Source organism: Mastigoproctus giganteus, chromosome 5 (genome assembly GCF_048544385.1).
Source record: "Mastigoproctus giganteus isolate SK-2022 chromosome 5, ASM4854438v1, whole genome shotgun sequence".
NCBI lineage: Eukaryota > Metazoa > Arthropoda > Arachnida > Uropygi > Thelyphonidae > Mastigoproctus > Mastigoproctus giganteus.
Window position 1 is genome coordinate 75,029,260 of NC_143579.1, and position 16,399 is coordinate 75,045,658.

At 40.6% G+C, this 16,399-nt stretch overlaps 1 protein-coding gene across 1 annotated transcript in view; it reads right to left on the reverse strand.

Annotated features, from left to right (window-relative positions):
- The window catches only part of LOC150085497 (uncharacterized), a 333,972-nt gene extending 322,273 nt beyond the window's left edge, over window positions 1-11,699 (reverse strand). Inside the window, exon 1 of the mRNA XM_090373297.1 lies at window positions 11,515-11,699. Coding sequence (XP_090229423.1) covers window positions 11,515-11,592 — 78 coding nt within the window. The 5' untranslated portion in view covers window positions 11,593-11,699. The remainder of the gene's footprint in view (window positions 1-11,514) is intronic.
- Between the last annotated feature and the right edge of the window lie 4,700 nt (window positions 11,700-16,399).

Below are 16,399 nucleotides of genomic sequence, written 5' to 3' on the forward strand. Positions count from 1 at the left end.
AGGCCATCCAACACAGCCGTATACTGTGCTGCCATAGCAGCCACTAGGATTAATGGAAGAGAAACGAAAAAAGAAAAAACCGCCAGCATGGGAAAGAAGACTTCAGCAGAAGATAGAAGAATTAAGAATCAAGATAGGTCAATTGACTCAGTACCAACGGGGTAATATGAGTAATTGACTGGAAAAGTTAAGAGCATCCTCAAGAGAGACAGCGTCCACAGCAAACACGAGACCAAAAAATCATAGAATAGGACAATACTTGGACACACTGAAACGGAACGGAACCTCCCCGCACTCAGCAACAGACTACGCCAATAAAAAGAGAGCTCTGAGAGGAAAGTAAACAACTGAACCTCGATGAGGACCAAAGAACCTTTAGGAGTCTCTCTGAGACTCCTTCTACAAGAGTCTCGGAGAAGACAAGCAAGATGGAAACGGACCACCAGAGTTTTGGAGCAATATATGGAAACGGACTTCCACATATTGCTCCAGAACTCGATGAGTTCTGGAGCAATATATGGAGCAGTGAAATAAGACATAACAGCCGAGTTCCCTAGATAACACTAAAACAGAAGAAAAGCAAGGATGTACAAGATATGAGAGAGTGGGAGATTAGAGAGGAAGAAGTAAAACAGTTGATCAGGAACTTCCACAACGGGCGAACCCCAGGAATAGATAATATCCACAACTACTAGTACAAGAAGTGCACAAGCACCTAGCAGAGCAGTTTACCCGAACGATAAAGCACCCAGAGACAATCCCAGAGTTTCTTAACTCAAGGAATCACATAACTGAAGCCTAAAGACCAAGATACAAAAAGCCCTGTGAAATACAGGCCAATTACCTGTCTCCCAAAGATGTAAAAAATCCTGACCATGGACAAATCGACCAGACAAATGGACAAATCGACCAGAAAACACACGCAAGTTGCAGAGATTATACATATATGGTCATATATAAGAAATTATGGGTGGCTCTAATATAATAGTTTGAGTTTTTTGTCTGGCCATTATGTTCTGGCTCTCCAAGTGGTCTCATCTCTTGGTTATGTAGCTGAGACCACTTGAAGAGCCAGAACATAATGGCCAGACAAAAAACTCAAACTATTATATTAGAGCCACCCATAATTTCTTATATATGACCATATATGTATAATCTCTGCAACTTGCGTGTTTTCTGGTCGATTTGCCTGTTTTGCAGGACGAAAAAAACCCAGTTTTTTTTGGGGGGGGGAGGGAAACCTTGCTATCTACGCCTGAGACCGACTAACTCAACCACGGAGTGAAAAAAAAACACATTAAAGTTCTTCTAGTATTGTGGTCTGTCCTGGAGTAATCGACGGGATTCGAACCCGGGCCTTTTCCACCCGGTGTGAGGAGGCCGGTGACGATACCACAGTGCTACCATCGCAGACAAATGGCCAAACAGCATAAAGGATGCAAGGAGCAATTAACCATAGATGCTGCAGTTATAGAGCAAGCCTACAAGAGGCGCAGCAGCCCGTACACGGTCTACATCGATTACCACAAGGCCTTCAACTCCGTGCCTCATAGCTGGCTAATAGAGACGTTGAATATCTACAAAGTCAATTCGACAGTGAAAAACTTCCTAGAGGCAACGATGGCAAAATGGAGTACCACCGTTAAGGTCGGGAACATCGCAACCACACCGATCCCACATCAGGAGAGGAATCTTTCAGGGAGATGTCCTGGGCCCATTGTGGTTCTGTCTAGCACTCAACCCGTTATCCACCATGCTCAACAGCAGCAAGTATGGATATAACCTCAAAGAACGAAAAGCCTGTACACCCTCACCCATCTGAAGTACATGGATGACATCAAGCTCTACACGGCAACCGAGAAGCGACTCCAGCAACTACTCCGGATCACTGAAGAGCAAAAATATCAGAATGGAATTTGGTCTAGACAAATGCAAGACCCACGGACTGCATCAGGGGAAATTAGTCGACCGAAACTACCAGCTGCAGACTGGTAAAGACATCGAAGCCACGACAGCGGGAGAGACCTACAAATATTTGGGGATGATGCAGGCTCGGTAGCTACAGCACAAGGAAATCAAGGCCTGCCTGACTGAAAAATACCACCAGAGACTCAGAAGCCTGCTAAAAGCAAAGCTGAACGGAGGAACACAGTTAAAGCCATAAACACCTATGCAGTCCCAGTGCCAACATACTCCTTCGGGATCACTAACACCAAGCTGGAGGATATCATGAGAAAGACAAGGAAAATGATGACCAAGAGCCAGGGGCGCCGCAAATGGGTAGGCGAGGTAAGCATCGCTTACGGGTGGAAGTTCAGGAGGGCGGCAAAATTTTTTTTGACTTTTGCAAGTCGGACCACTGTTTAACAAACTTCTTTATAGCGAAATTTTCTATTTAGCGATATTTTTTGAATTCCCCTTGGTAATCACATTTAAAATAGTTTTCGTAGAACAAAGAAAATTTCCATATAACGAACAGATTACGAGACTTAACTGGGAACGCACTGTTTAAACACCCGCTGGCTAAAGGCAAATTTCCGCACATCTATTCTACATCTGTCTTTTCTTAATTTGAATTTATGCCCCCTTAGGTTCGTAATCAGAACAAGTGGAAGGATCCCATCAGAATTCAGCGTGCTCAACCCATTCAAGGCCTTATACACCTCAATCAGATCACCGCGCAGGTGCCTAGTCTCCAGCCACTGCAATTTGCAGAACTTAAGCCTCTCTTGGTAAGAAGATCCCTTCATTCCCCTCACCAATCTTGTTGCCCTTCTCTGTACACGCTCAAGTAAATCTACATCCTTCCTAAAATGAGGGCTCCAGACCTGTACTCAGTACTCAAGGCGTGGCCTGACCATTGCCTTATACAGAGGGACAATCACCTCCTTCTCCCTGCTAGCAAAATTCCTATATATCATTAACAAAACCTCATGACCCTGACCTGATAGCCTGTCTGCATTGCTCAGAAAACTTCATATCTGACTGCACAATTACTCTCAGGTCTTTTTCATTTTCTACCACCTTAAGTGTAGTACCACACAGTTGGTACGTTTCTCTGGGGTTACTTCTACCCATATGCAGTACTTTGCATTTGTCAAGGTTAAACTTCAGTTGACACTTCTTAGCCCATCTGCCCAAATTATCTAGATCATGTTGCAGTAGCACACTGCCATTACTGTCATTAACAACCCTGCCAACCTTTGTATCATCTGCAAACTTCGACATTAAGCCTGTTATACCTTCATCAATATCATTGATAAATATACAAAACAACAGTGGACCTAGCACCGAACCCTGTGGGACTCCACTAATAACATTAGTCCACGAAGAGCAGCACCCATTGATTACCACCCTCTGTCTTCTCCCTCTTAACCATCCTTTTATGCATTGTAGCAACTTACCCTTAATACCATTCTGCTCCAATTTGTACAATTTGTACGACAAATAGTCTTGCATGCGCAACAGTGTCAAAAGCTTTCCTGAAATCGAAATATATGATATCAAAATTATTTTTTGATATTATATATCGAAAAATATATGACATCGACAAATTGCGATGTCACGTGACATCGCAATTTGTCGGAACTGCAATGACGAAAAAGAAACGGTAATTTTTTTTAAAAAACAGCTAACAAAAATGAACACCACATACAACCACCGATTATTCCTTCCCCTCCCCCAGTAGTATTACTATTACTAGGCGATTTCACGTGCGTTAACAATGAGAATTGTTCGTGTGCGTCAACAGAAATGCTTTCTTTTTTTTTTTTTTTTTTTTTCTTTTTTTTTGTTCTGGGCCTTGCTTCCCCCATTTGTAGGACAACTCCCCCAGGACAAAATTCCCCCTGAATTTTTAAGCCATAATTTTTATTCTTATTACAATATTTGTAAGAATGAGCATTTAAAGAACACTTCTCTGACAACATTTGGTTTTATTATTTGTCCCAGGGGATTTTGTCCTACTTTGCAGTTTAACTGAAGGGGTTTCGTCCAAGTTGATTTTGTCCTATGGGAACTTTGTCCGGATCTAGCTTCCCCCTACACCCCCGCTAGTGTAAAGAGACTTGGTACTAACAACTCATACAATTACTGCGAAAAATACCAAATCGTCAAGAAACAACTTGAGAGATAAATTACGCATCCCAATAATCAGCCAATCGCAGAACTCTACCAGACAATCACTCCGTTCTTCGGCCACACCCACGACGGAGATACCCATGTTCTGGAGTTTAGCCAGAATAATAATATAATAACTATTTTTAACAAGGCAATGTATAGCGTTTAGGGGAACTTCAAAAGATCTATATAAAAATGAAAATGGTAACTTTTTAAAATTTTCTGAAACAACTTCTAAATTTGATTCAGTTATGGCAGAACATATTAGCCATATTCAGAAATCTGAATCGAAAAATATCGTGCATTATTTGGGTGATCAAATACAAAATGAAATTACAGTATTAAAATAATTTCACAAAATATTACAGATAAAATACTAGAAATGACCAGAGAAGCTAAATATTTTACTGTAATTTTGGTATTATCACTGAAGACGAAAATAAAGATATGGATACAAGGAATCGTTAAACCAATAGCCTTAAAAATAGCATCTTCAGTTTCTTTATTCGATTATAATTTGGCATATTTTAAATAAAATTAATCCAGTAAGTAAAATGTTCAAAAAAAATGGATTTCGATATACACGAAGCTCTTGAATGTCTAAAAAATATCAAGGAATATTTTTAAAAAAATAGAACGGAGGAAGTAGCCCAAAACGTCGTTTCTAGAAGCACTGTCAAGGAAAATATTTTTAAAACAAAACGGTCATTTCGATTATGAAAGTAGAGAAGCTATTCACAATCAACAACAAAATTTCAAAATTAATTTTTTCTTTCGAATTATGGACACAACAATTTCCTCCTTAACTGAAAAGTTTACATAAATGAAAGAACGCGGAGAAATGTTTAAAATATTTTATAACATTTCTGAATTTAAAAAAAAAAACATGGTCAGATGACGATTTATTAAATCATTGCAAAGATTTACACATTAAAATAAGTGACATTGATCGCAATAAGTCCGATTACTGATGGTTTAGCATTATCTGAAGAACTTGTAGTACTTCAAATTTATATTAAAGACAATATTGCAAGTTTACAATATATTTTTTTTAAAACGATTTTATAGATACTTTTCCAAATGTAGCAGTTTCTTTAAGAATGTTTCTAACTTCACCAGTTTCAGCTGCCTCGGGTGAATGAGTTTTTCAAAATTAAAATTAATCAAAAATTATTTACGATCGACGATGTCTCAACAACGAATCTCTAATTTGGCAATCATTTCAATATAAAATGATCTTTGGGAACAAATAAACATAAATGAAATAATTCATAAATTTGCACATTTTAAAGCATGGAAAATTATAAAGTTAAATTATTTTGTTATATTTGTTTGTTGTTTCATTATATTATATGTGAGATAGACTGAGTGATCACTGAATTATGACCACCTACCTAATACTTCGTAGGTCCTCCTTTTACCCTCAGTACAGCAGATATCCGGCGTGATATTGATTCAACAAGATGTCTGAAGCGTTCGGGAGGTATCGCCAACCAAGCTGTGTGTAATGCGGTCAGGATGCAGGTAATGTAGGTGAATGGTGTATCCAGACGCCTGATATGGCTTTCCATAGGGTCCCACAAGTGCGCTATGAGATTGATATCGCTGGAGTTCGGAGGCCAATCGATATGCTGGAAGTCAGAACTGTGTTTCTTAAACCATTCCTGCACAACAAGTGCCCGATGGCTCGGTGCATTGTCATCTTAGAAGAAACCATCGCCATTCGGTAAAAAGTGTAACATAGCGGGGTGTACACAGTCAGCAAACAGTTGACGATGGCGGAGACCAATGATACGTTGTTCCACATGCACCAGGGGTTAAAGTTCCTGCCAGTGGAATATGTCCTGCACCATACAACCACTTCCACCGGCCTGCACTTTTGATACCAGTCTTCTAACGTCCAACTTGCATGCTCTTTGCACCAGGCGAGTCTTTTACGCCGATGAACCTTGGTTAATGAGAGAATGCCGTTGGTGTCGTCTGCTGGTATAGCCCATACGTGCGAGCATGCGACGCATGGTCATGCCAGATATTGTTCCTAGTTGGCCCATGTTGTATTGGGTAGTCAACTCTTCAACTGTGCTGCGCCTGTTCGCCTGTACGAGTCATCGGACCCGGCGCTCACCTCTAACATCAACCTTTCTGACCTTTGCAATTTTGCAGTCAAGTCATTGTTTGACCATTTTGACGCCACACCTGGTACACTTTAACTACGGCGGCTCTTGAACACCCCACCAGTTCAGCCGTTTGGGAAATCGAGGCACCAGCTCCTCGAGCTCCCACAATCTGTCCTTAATCAAAATCTGTCCATTTATTACCACTCTCTGCCGTCTCCCACTCAACCATCCCATTATCCTTGCCCTTAATGCCATACCGCTCAAATTTGTACAGCAGTCTTTCATGTGCAACAGTATCAAAAGCTTTCTTGAAATCCAAGTCAAACGATATCAAAATTATTTTTTGCATCCAATTCCTTTGTGACCACATCGTAGTATCCAATCAAATTGGTCAAGACTTTCCCCTTAACAAACCCATGCTGTGTCTGAACTATTACTGCTGTCTTGTCTAGGTGATCCTGCATCACCTCCTTAACCAGTGACTCCATTATTTTCCCTGGAACAGAGGTTAAACAAACAGATCTATAATTATTTGTGTCACCCTTTGAACCCCCTTTGTGAATTGGGGATACATTTGCACATCTCCATTCCATGGGGACCTCCCATGACTCTAAAGCTCTCTTACTGTGTCTTATTTATCCTGCTCTCCGGGTTCCCCTTTCACCTGATGGCGCTTATTGCTCCATTGATAACCTGGAGGATGCCTTCGCCTACATCCTCCATATTTCTAGCTCTACACTCATTTCTTGCGTGCCTACACTCTGTACTTCCCCGACTCTACCTTTTTTTTTTTTTTTTGTCTCCGTCCAGGAAGCTCTGGGAGCCAGAGAATAATGGGCAGCCCGGCTACCTCCTAGTGGTGTGTGCGAGCAACGTGGGGTCCCACCAGGGGCCCCTGTGGCTAAATTCCAGGACACACAACAGAACTCAACATAATACGACGTCTTCCACAGACAACACTTTTTTGGCATTTAGAGTCTTCTGTATTTCTTCACAGCGTACATATGGTGCAGATACGGGAAACCACAGGTGGCGTCTGACCCTAATACTATGCACATTATACCAGCAAGAAAATTTTGTAGTGTGGCCAAAAAATTATTATAATTCCGCATATTAATAAATCTACATTATAAGGAATTAACTGAGGTCAGACATTAGAAAAAGTCTTGACTTCAAACAATTCCCTGTATTTGTATTTTAATTGATAATCATTGAAAGAGGTGCACTTCTTAATAGGCGATGTCTTATCTTTCCTTCTCTGCACAGTTAAATGCATTTCGGAGCAGATATTATAGAGCTAAGCTGAGTAAAAATAAACACTGCTGAATTATTTATTTATGTTAAAGAATTTACTAACTAGAAGGTGCTTCTACAACTCTTCATAGAATTATACATTAATAAATGAAAAATTTCCTTCATAATTTTTATATACCTGACTTTTTAAAAATAATTGAATTTCTTCTTCCATTTTTGAGACTAGTAGACATGTCCACACGTCAGGTATATCATTAATTCAGGCGTTGATATGCGCCAAAGCAACTAATACTATGAAGCATACATATATTGCGCCTGTAGTTGAATGTATTCTTCGGCCGATTTGCTAGACAAAAAACCCGAGTTTCCTGAAGAAAAAAACCACGCAACCCTTTCCTGAGACCAAGTAACTCAGCGATTTTTTGAAAAAAGCTTCCATCATTGACGGAATCCGAATTGTAGTCTTTTCCACCCTGTGTGGAAAGCGGTGATTATATTCATTGTACTTTCTGAGAGGGCAGGTAAACAATTTGTCCACTGAAAGGGATATCTGGTTACTGGGCAACGCGACGCTGTCGCGTTGCCCAGTAACTCTCGCTAGTGGAAGAACCCACCGGTTGGCAGGTATATAGGTACACTGCATTCACGTAGACGGTAATTCGATGTCAGTATGTATAAACGTCGTGAGTTAACAGACTTTGAAAGAGGGATGATAGTGGGTGCACGACACATGGATCATTCTATCGCGGAGTTGGTACAGAAATTGCACTATCCGCGTTCGGCAGTATCAAGAGTGTATCGGGATTACGCCGTTTCTGGAATAACATCTCATCGTGGACAGCGCTGTGGGCGGAGAAAGGTGGTGGATGAACGTGGCCGTCGATATCTGTCTCGCATTGTTTCAGCCAGCCGGAGAGCGACAGTGGCACGAATCAAGGCCGTCTTCAACGGGTGAGGCACCAGAAACGTTTCCACCAAGACCATCAGGCGATCATTAGACGCAATAGGTTATGGGCACCGCCGACCCACCAGAGTCCCCATTGATAACACCACGGCACAACTGGGCGAAAGAACATTGGCACTAGACCTTGGATGATTGGAGACGGGTCTCCTAGTCTGATGAGTCCCGTTTCCAGTTATTTCGAGCCGACGGAAGGGTGCGTATCTGGCGGAAACCGCACGAAGCTATACACCCGTCATGTTAACAAGGAACTGTTCAGTTGTTGTTGTTGTTGTTGTTGTTATTTGGTTTTTTTAGGAGCATTAGCAACTAAGGCCATATTGCTCCGGCGATATGCGATGGTCATTCCCTGACCTTTCTGCATCCTCCGTATTTGGTGGTCAGGTGCTCGAACCCCGGTCTAATCAAGAAGCGTGTGCTACGTACGCACTGCTGCTCCTGTCCATTTGGTTACGGAAGCGCCTGAACTGTTCAGGAAGGTGGACAGTCGGTAATAATCTGGGGCGTATTCAACTGGCACACGTTGGGACCTCTGGTACGTCTAGACGCATCTCTGAACGGTCCAGGTTACGTGTCCATCCTTGCAGACCATCTGCATCCCTTCATGGTCATCGTGCAGCCACAGGGCAGTGGACTCTTCCAGCAGGACAATGCGTCTCACCACAGAGCTGTAGTGACTAGAACATTGTTCAAAGAGTATTCCGCAGATTTCGCCATGATGGAATGGCCTCCCCGTTCACCGGACATGAACCCTGTGGAGCATCTTTGGGATGCTGTGAAAATGTCCGTTCGAATTTTGGATCCTCTACTCAGATATGCGACGGAATTATGGGCAGCGGTGCAGCGAGCATGGATGGAAATACCTGTAGAACGCTTTCGTGAACTAGTGGACTCAATGCCTCGCCGTCCAATTGCCCTTGTCCGGGCGGAAGGAGGGCCTACCCGTTACTAGGTACGTATCCCATGATTTTTGTCCACTCAGTGTATAATTCGATTGTAAAATCCAATTTCTATGCAGATGCTTCAAATAACATGTACTCCATTTTTGCACCTTTTGTTCAAGTGGTCTCCTTGGACTCTTTAAAAACTAAATCACTTCACTTTTATGAGACGTCAGGCGTTTGTTTGTTTGTTATTTGGTTTTTAGGAGCATTAGCAACTAAGGCCATATTTCTCCGGGAATATGCGGTGGTCATTCCCTGACCTTTCCGCATCCTCCGTATTTGGTGGTGACGGGCTCGAACCCCGGTCTAATCAAGAAGCATGTGCTACGCACTGCTGCTCCTTCCCACCTGGGTACGGAGACGCCATGACATCAGGCGTGAAGAATATCTGAAGCAATGTCAGCTATTTCCACAAATTAAAAATATCAATGACCTCTCTGAGTTCTTCGCCTTTGTCAATAAGACTATATCTGATTTTCCTCTAGCAACAGCTGGAGTAAAACCAGACAGCTGGTCTTTTCGTTCAGCAACAGATTTGATCTGTTGCTGAACGAAATAGGGACATATTGGAATCTCAATCATTCACCGGAATCAAACCCATGTGGTGTACGAGAAAGCAGCGACGCTATCCACCTCGCTTCCCACAGTGAATGTACATAATGGCCAACTTGCTAATTATCCAGGTATCGTCTTTTGTAAGACAGTTCTTTATTTATTTATCTGTTTATTATAAATCTCCCCGTACTTTAAGCAACTGCCCACGTACCTTAAGCAACTGCCAACAGCTCATGGCACCTCGCAGAGATACGTGGAATTAATAAGAATTATTATAATTCCACATATTAATAATATCTGTGTAAACAAAAACTTTTTTTAATATTTCTAAATAAAAATATATAAATGTAGTGGTCAGCCCCTCCCAAGGTCCAGTCAACAAATTAATTGAAGTCCTGCGACTAACTGTCACAGAGGCCTTATTCCTTCGTGTTGTGAAATAATAGTATTTCTTTCGAGTAGCTCAGACTACTTGACAAATAAATATTTCTAGCTTTACGAGAATGACCAGTTAATCGGCGAGAAACTACAGAGAATAGTCTTTTTTTTTTTTTTTTTTTCTATGCCCCATCAGTGACTCTGACCGGCTACCTTTCTTCTTGTCAAATTAAGGAAACCAATGGGTTTGTGAATCATAATCCATTAAATTAAATGTGTAAAATAAATGAAATTCGAAAGTGATATTTCGAGGGAATATGATATTTCGAGGCACGATATCATATCTAATCAATTTAGTTACGAAATTTCCATTCGTTTACTCTAATGATGCATCTTCAAGTATCAATGTACGAAAGCTCTTAATGAACCTTTCTGAGAAATAGCAACCCCCCCCCCCAACACAATACACATTTGAGTTAGAATAGTTTTCTCCATTAGATTATTATATTTTATTATTGTTACCGACATCTTTAGTGATACAAATATCTTTCCGTGTTCACTTTCAGCTAATTTGTGAACCGACGAAAACTACATATCAGCTTTCTATAAATATCTGCTAACCCTTTTCCAGCTTAAGTGAAATATTTTCATAAGTCACCTAGTTCAATGAGTTAATTAAATATATAATAAAAAAATGATTAAAAATATAAACAATTTAATTGGAAAGTAACCGATTCTTTTTTTTTAAATTTTATTTAGAGTTATAAGAGATTTGTTATCTTGTAATTCACTGGACGTAATAATTTAGATATCAGTTCAGCGCATTCTTCCTGGTTTAATATATCTTATCCTTTCGCTTTTCACAGAACTTTTAAACGTCTCTATAATAACGATGTTATTTTCCAATTAATAGCATATTAATTCACCTCACTTGACAATCTGTCAAGGGAGGTGATCAATCAGACTCATATCAAACCTTCATCAATTATCCAGGTGAAGGAGTTTAGGATTTATTTGTGATTACAAGGCGGTAAGGTACAGAGCGTATGATACAAAGAATGCAAATGCTTTGCCTAACACAATCGAACAAAACCTACCTTTAATCCCAACCTTTCTTCTCCCCCCACGCCCTTACACTAACAAAAAAAAAAAAAAAAAAAACAGTCATACGAAGTATAAAACGTACCTTTTCTGTCGGATGCTTGACGTACGCCCACGGACTAGCACGTTCTTCGGAAGTCATCCTTGTCACAACATGTTTCATCCGATGTAAACTCACTACCCAAGAATTCGTGAGTGGTTTGCTGTGTGCGTCTCTCTGCTTAAAAGTTTCCTCTCTCTGATGTCGGCTGTTGGTGCCTGTTGCCGTGTGCCTTGACGGTCAGGTAATAACCTTGAGCCACGCTAGTGAAAGTGATGAGAAAGTCCCGCGCGTGCTACTCTGAGGCCCTCAAAGTCAGTCTAACGAATAATGCTGTTGTCTGGACCAATAGGAGTGGTAGTGCAGGCTACACCTTAACTTGCACAATGAGCGCCGTAACAGATTACGGTAACAGCATCCAAAGCAGTGCCTATGATATAACAATTAATACGATGCTTGCCGTGTGAGCTGGCATTATTTCAGAATCCGGACATCATAAATTCATAATTTTCAGTAATTGAAACTTCGAAGTAAGTCATATCCGTGTACCGAAACAGAAACGTGTAATTATGAATTTTATGATATCTAGTTCTTCAGTGTTTAAACTAAGTTCAAACTGGATATTAGTAAAAAAAAAAAAATTATAATTTTTAAATGTTTCAATTTACTCATGAAAGCCACTTTACGAAGTAAATAAGTATTGAAGAAAAATGTTCAAAAAAATATATTCCACACTTATAAAACTGTATCGGTGTACAATGCTAGTTCTCATAAAGATTAGTCACCTGAAGCAACAAATCATTTTTCGTTTCGCTGGATTATGATAGTTGACTTAACGAGACCCCTACATAACACACACACACACGCACATGCAAAACGACATTGCCATGACACTTTGGAAACAGTGCTGTATAGTGCTGCTATATTCAAATATTGTACTGTAAGATCCCAAATCTTACAAGTATAAATAAAGGGAATAATTTTAAATTAATTAGTTTAAAAAATTTATAACAAAATTTTCAAATTCTTCCTTGTAGTTAGCTACAAAGAATCTAAGATAGGGCAAATTAAGTTCTTTTGCATCTAAATCCGCACGGATATTCATTTGAAGAAGATTGCTAATTAGTTATGCCAATGTGAGCAAGTACAGAACAACTGGAATGTGACAGTGGATAGCAAGTTGATTTCTAACAATAATGGTTCGGAATGCAGGTGATGGCAGGAAAGATATGTTGGGAAAGGAATAAAGTCACCGTCCCAAATTAGCCATTAGCCCTATGCATGTGTAGATTTTTTTTTTTTTTTTTTTGTAGTTGTTGGCGCATCGGCTTCTGTGGCCATAGTGCACTTCCCAAAGTTCTTGTAGTACTTCGATCCAAGCCCGAGGCGGGATTCGAACCCGCGACCTTTGGGTTGCCAAGCAGGCACTTTACCCACCTGACTAGCCCGGTCGGCTGCATGTGTAAAGTAATGAAAAATAACTTAAGCTTCTGGTACATACAATGAAACTGATCCTAGAATGCATTTGGGAAACAGAAGGGCATCTGTTTCTGACTATGAGGGGAACGAACCGGATTAAGGGAAAGTACAGTTAGGAGAAAGTCCAGAAGGAAGTGGGTCCGCAACCCTTGTACTTAGGGAGGGGGAAGATGCCCAGCAATACAGCATACGGAGAAAACAAAGATTTCAGATGAATTACGAATTGCAGTAGAGATGCTGGAAGAAAAGATGATTGTGATTGGTTAATAAGAAGGCGGGAGAATTGAAACAAAAAGCAGGAGCACGAGGAGAAAGAGTGTCGTAGGAAAAAATTTTGGTTTGTGAATATCTGAAAAATAATGTTGTAACGTCGTGTCCGAAAGAATGGTCAAGTAGAAATGCCTGTGTTTGATGTAAATGTGGGAGGAGTGAAGATAGTCGCTAAAAATGAGAAGTGCGTCTGATAAATGGCCTGCTGAATGCTTGAGAAGTAAAAGCCTCAGCATATTAAGCAAATAAATGGATGCAGACCATCTCATCGATTTCTCGAAAGGAGAATCTAGGAAAGAAATGCCTGAAAAATCTGTAAGCCAGGTACAAAGAAGACGGCCGCGTAAAAAGATCAAAAGTGGAAGATCAATCTACTGGTGGCTGCGAAATAAAGAAAGGGCAAGGAAAGGTAAGTCCCCAACAATTATATAGGTTAATTGTTAGAATCCGCTCAGGATTGATAATTGTTAACTTTGTCGATGGAAAGCTTGAGATAAGCCTAGAACACTAATAAATAGCAAGAAACTGGGTTAGGTGGGTAGAGAGAGAGAGAGAGAGAGAGAGAGAGAGAGAAAATACTATCTCTGATATAATGGCATTGTGTAGAATATATGGTATATGCTCAGGATTATGTTGTTGTATAAGTGCTCTAGGGAGAATATATATATCCCTAAGTTGTATATGGGTGTGAAAAAAAAAAAAAACAAAGGGGTAGGTATTTGATTGATAACTGGCTAGAGGAGCAGTATTTTGAAAGGGTAAAAGAATTGTTTTCAGAGAGATGTACAGGATGAGATTATTAGAGGAGGGGTGTTGTGTGTTCAAAAAGATCTGAAGAAACTTTTGGATTAATTGGAAAAAAATTAGCATTAGCATTAGTAGAGGCATATGATGCAAGAAAGCAAGCTTATGCAGCATCAGCCAAAAAAAAAAAAAAAAAAAACACTTCCATTTCACCCCTCCGTTCGTTCGAAATACCTGTCCAGCTGAACCTTAAGTTTATTTAGGCTATCAACTTCCACAACAAGGGATGGAAGTCTGGTCCACCAACCAACTACCCGCTGGCTAAAGGCAAATTTTCGCACATCTATCCTACATCTGTCTTTCCTCAATCTGAATTTATGCACTGTCAGGTGATTATTCTGAGCAAGAGGAAAAATCCCATCGGCATTGAGCATACTCAAACCATTCAAGGCTTTATACACCTCTATCTCTATCAGATCACCTCGCCGGTGCCTAGTCTCTACACACTGTAATTTGCTAAACTTAAGCCTTTCTTCGTAAAAGCAACCTTTTGTCCATTCACTAATCTTGTTACCCTTCTCTGTACTCGTTCCAGCAGCTCTTCATCCTTCTTGAAATGAGGCCTCCAGACCGGTATACAGTACTCAAGGTGTGGCCTGACCATTGCCTTATACAAGGGAATAATCACCTCCTTATCCCTGCTAGAAAGATTCCTGTATATTATTGACAAGACACCATGAGCTACTCTTGCAGCCCGTCTACACTGCTAAGAGAACTTCATATCTGCCTGCACAATTACCCCAGGTCCTTTTCATTCTCTACCACCGTATCCTGTCTATCCTTTCCTATCCTTTCTGTACACATTGTACTCCCCAACTTCCAGTTCTGCATTCCTTATATCTGTGTGACACCACGTCTCCGATATCCCAACAATATCTGCCTTTAATGTTTTGAGCAATACCTCAAATTCATCAAATTTACTTACCAAACTCCTAGCATTGGTGTACACGAAAGTATACATGCACCTGTTCCTAGTCTTAGATACCCTAACACAACCCATGTGTTTACTTGTACGGCAATGACTCCCAGCAGTCTCTGAAATATCCTGCATCTTGTTTTCCAGGCTGCTGCTCATTCCAATAGAAGTGCAAGAATCACTTTCACCTCTGCCAGTGGCTACTGTTAATATATTAGTCCTTGTATCCCCCCAAGCTAGCAGTTTTCCGACCCACCTAACCCTGCCTCGATAGCATCAGTAAATATTCTTGCACCCTTTCTATTTAAGTGTATCCCATCCCTGTAGAAGCAGTCTCTCCTGTTAACAAGTACAGACCAGGCTGAAAAAAATTCTACCCCTTGAGCCTTGCACATTCTTTCCAGGGCCGAACTGATCGACAAGGCTCTCATCATATACTCCCTCCTATCGTATCTGGGCAGCATTTCAGACACTTTCGAATTCAACCCTAATTCACCGCTTTTTTTCAACAGTAACCTGTACTTGTTAAGTAATTTTGCCGGTCTCTTAATCTTAATATCATTAGTGCCAACGGGTACAACCCTAGAACCCTGGTCCTGTTCCACCTATCCTTTTTACAAAGCATGTTCCCCGTTTCCCTGACAATAGTCACCAACAACTACTAGTTCTTGTGGGACCAGCGCATTCTGCCTTGGGGTTTGCCGCTGTATTGCGTGATGACCAAATGCAAGCTGTGGCGTTGATGTGGGCAGCTGAGAGCTTGATGGGCTCCTCAATTTAGATCCTTCGAGGGCATCCACCCTATCCTTCAAGCTCTCATATATGCCCATAACAATGCGGAGTTGTCGCCTGAGTTCCTTACACTCCTTACATCACGCACGCACACACAAAGACATCCCCCATGGCAATATCATGTCGCGTACCCGATTGTCCACAAACATCATGCAAGCAGTGCATTTTAAAAGGCTGTGATTCAGATGGCAACTGCCCCCCCCCCTCAGTTCTCCCCTGAGCCACAGCACTCCCATTAGCTTGAGCCTTTTGCTTTGCTGCTCTGGTCTGAGACATGATTTCGATTTAATTTCAATTTCAGTACAAAATTATAACTCTAAACTTGTATCCAAACACAGTTATAACGCTATATATTTTTTTCAGTATCGAGTATTATCTACGAGTTACGTTTATATAACTTCCGTATCAAGTTATGTATTAATTAATTATGTTATGTTTGTAATCTAAGTCGTTATATGTATTTAGTTAAAAAGAACAATTTAATTGACAATGAAGTTTAACAAGATTAATAGATTTTACTGATTGATTGACAATATTATATTATATACTATACTATACTAAGCTTACGCTATCCAGTTCGGGATATAACGTTGTATCGTATAACAATGGCGGCAAGTTACGAACGGTAAATCTACGGACACTTAAGTATTAATTAACTTCCAAATCTCG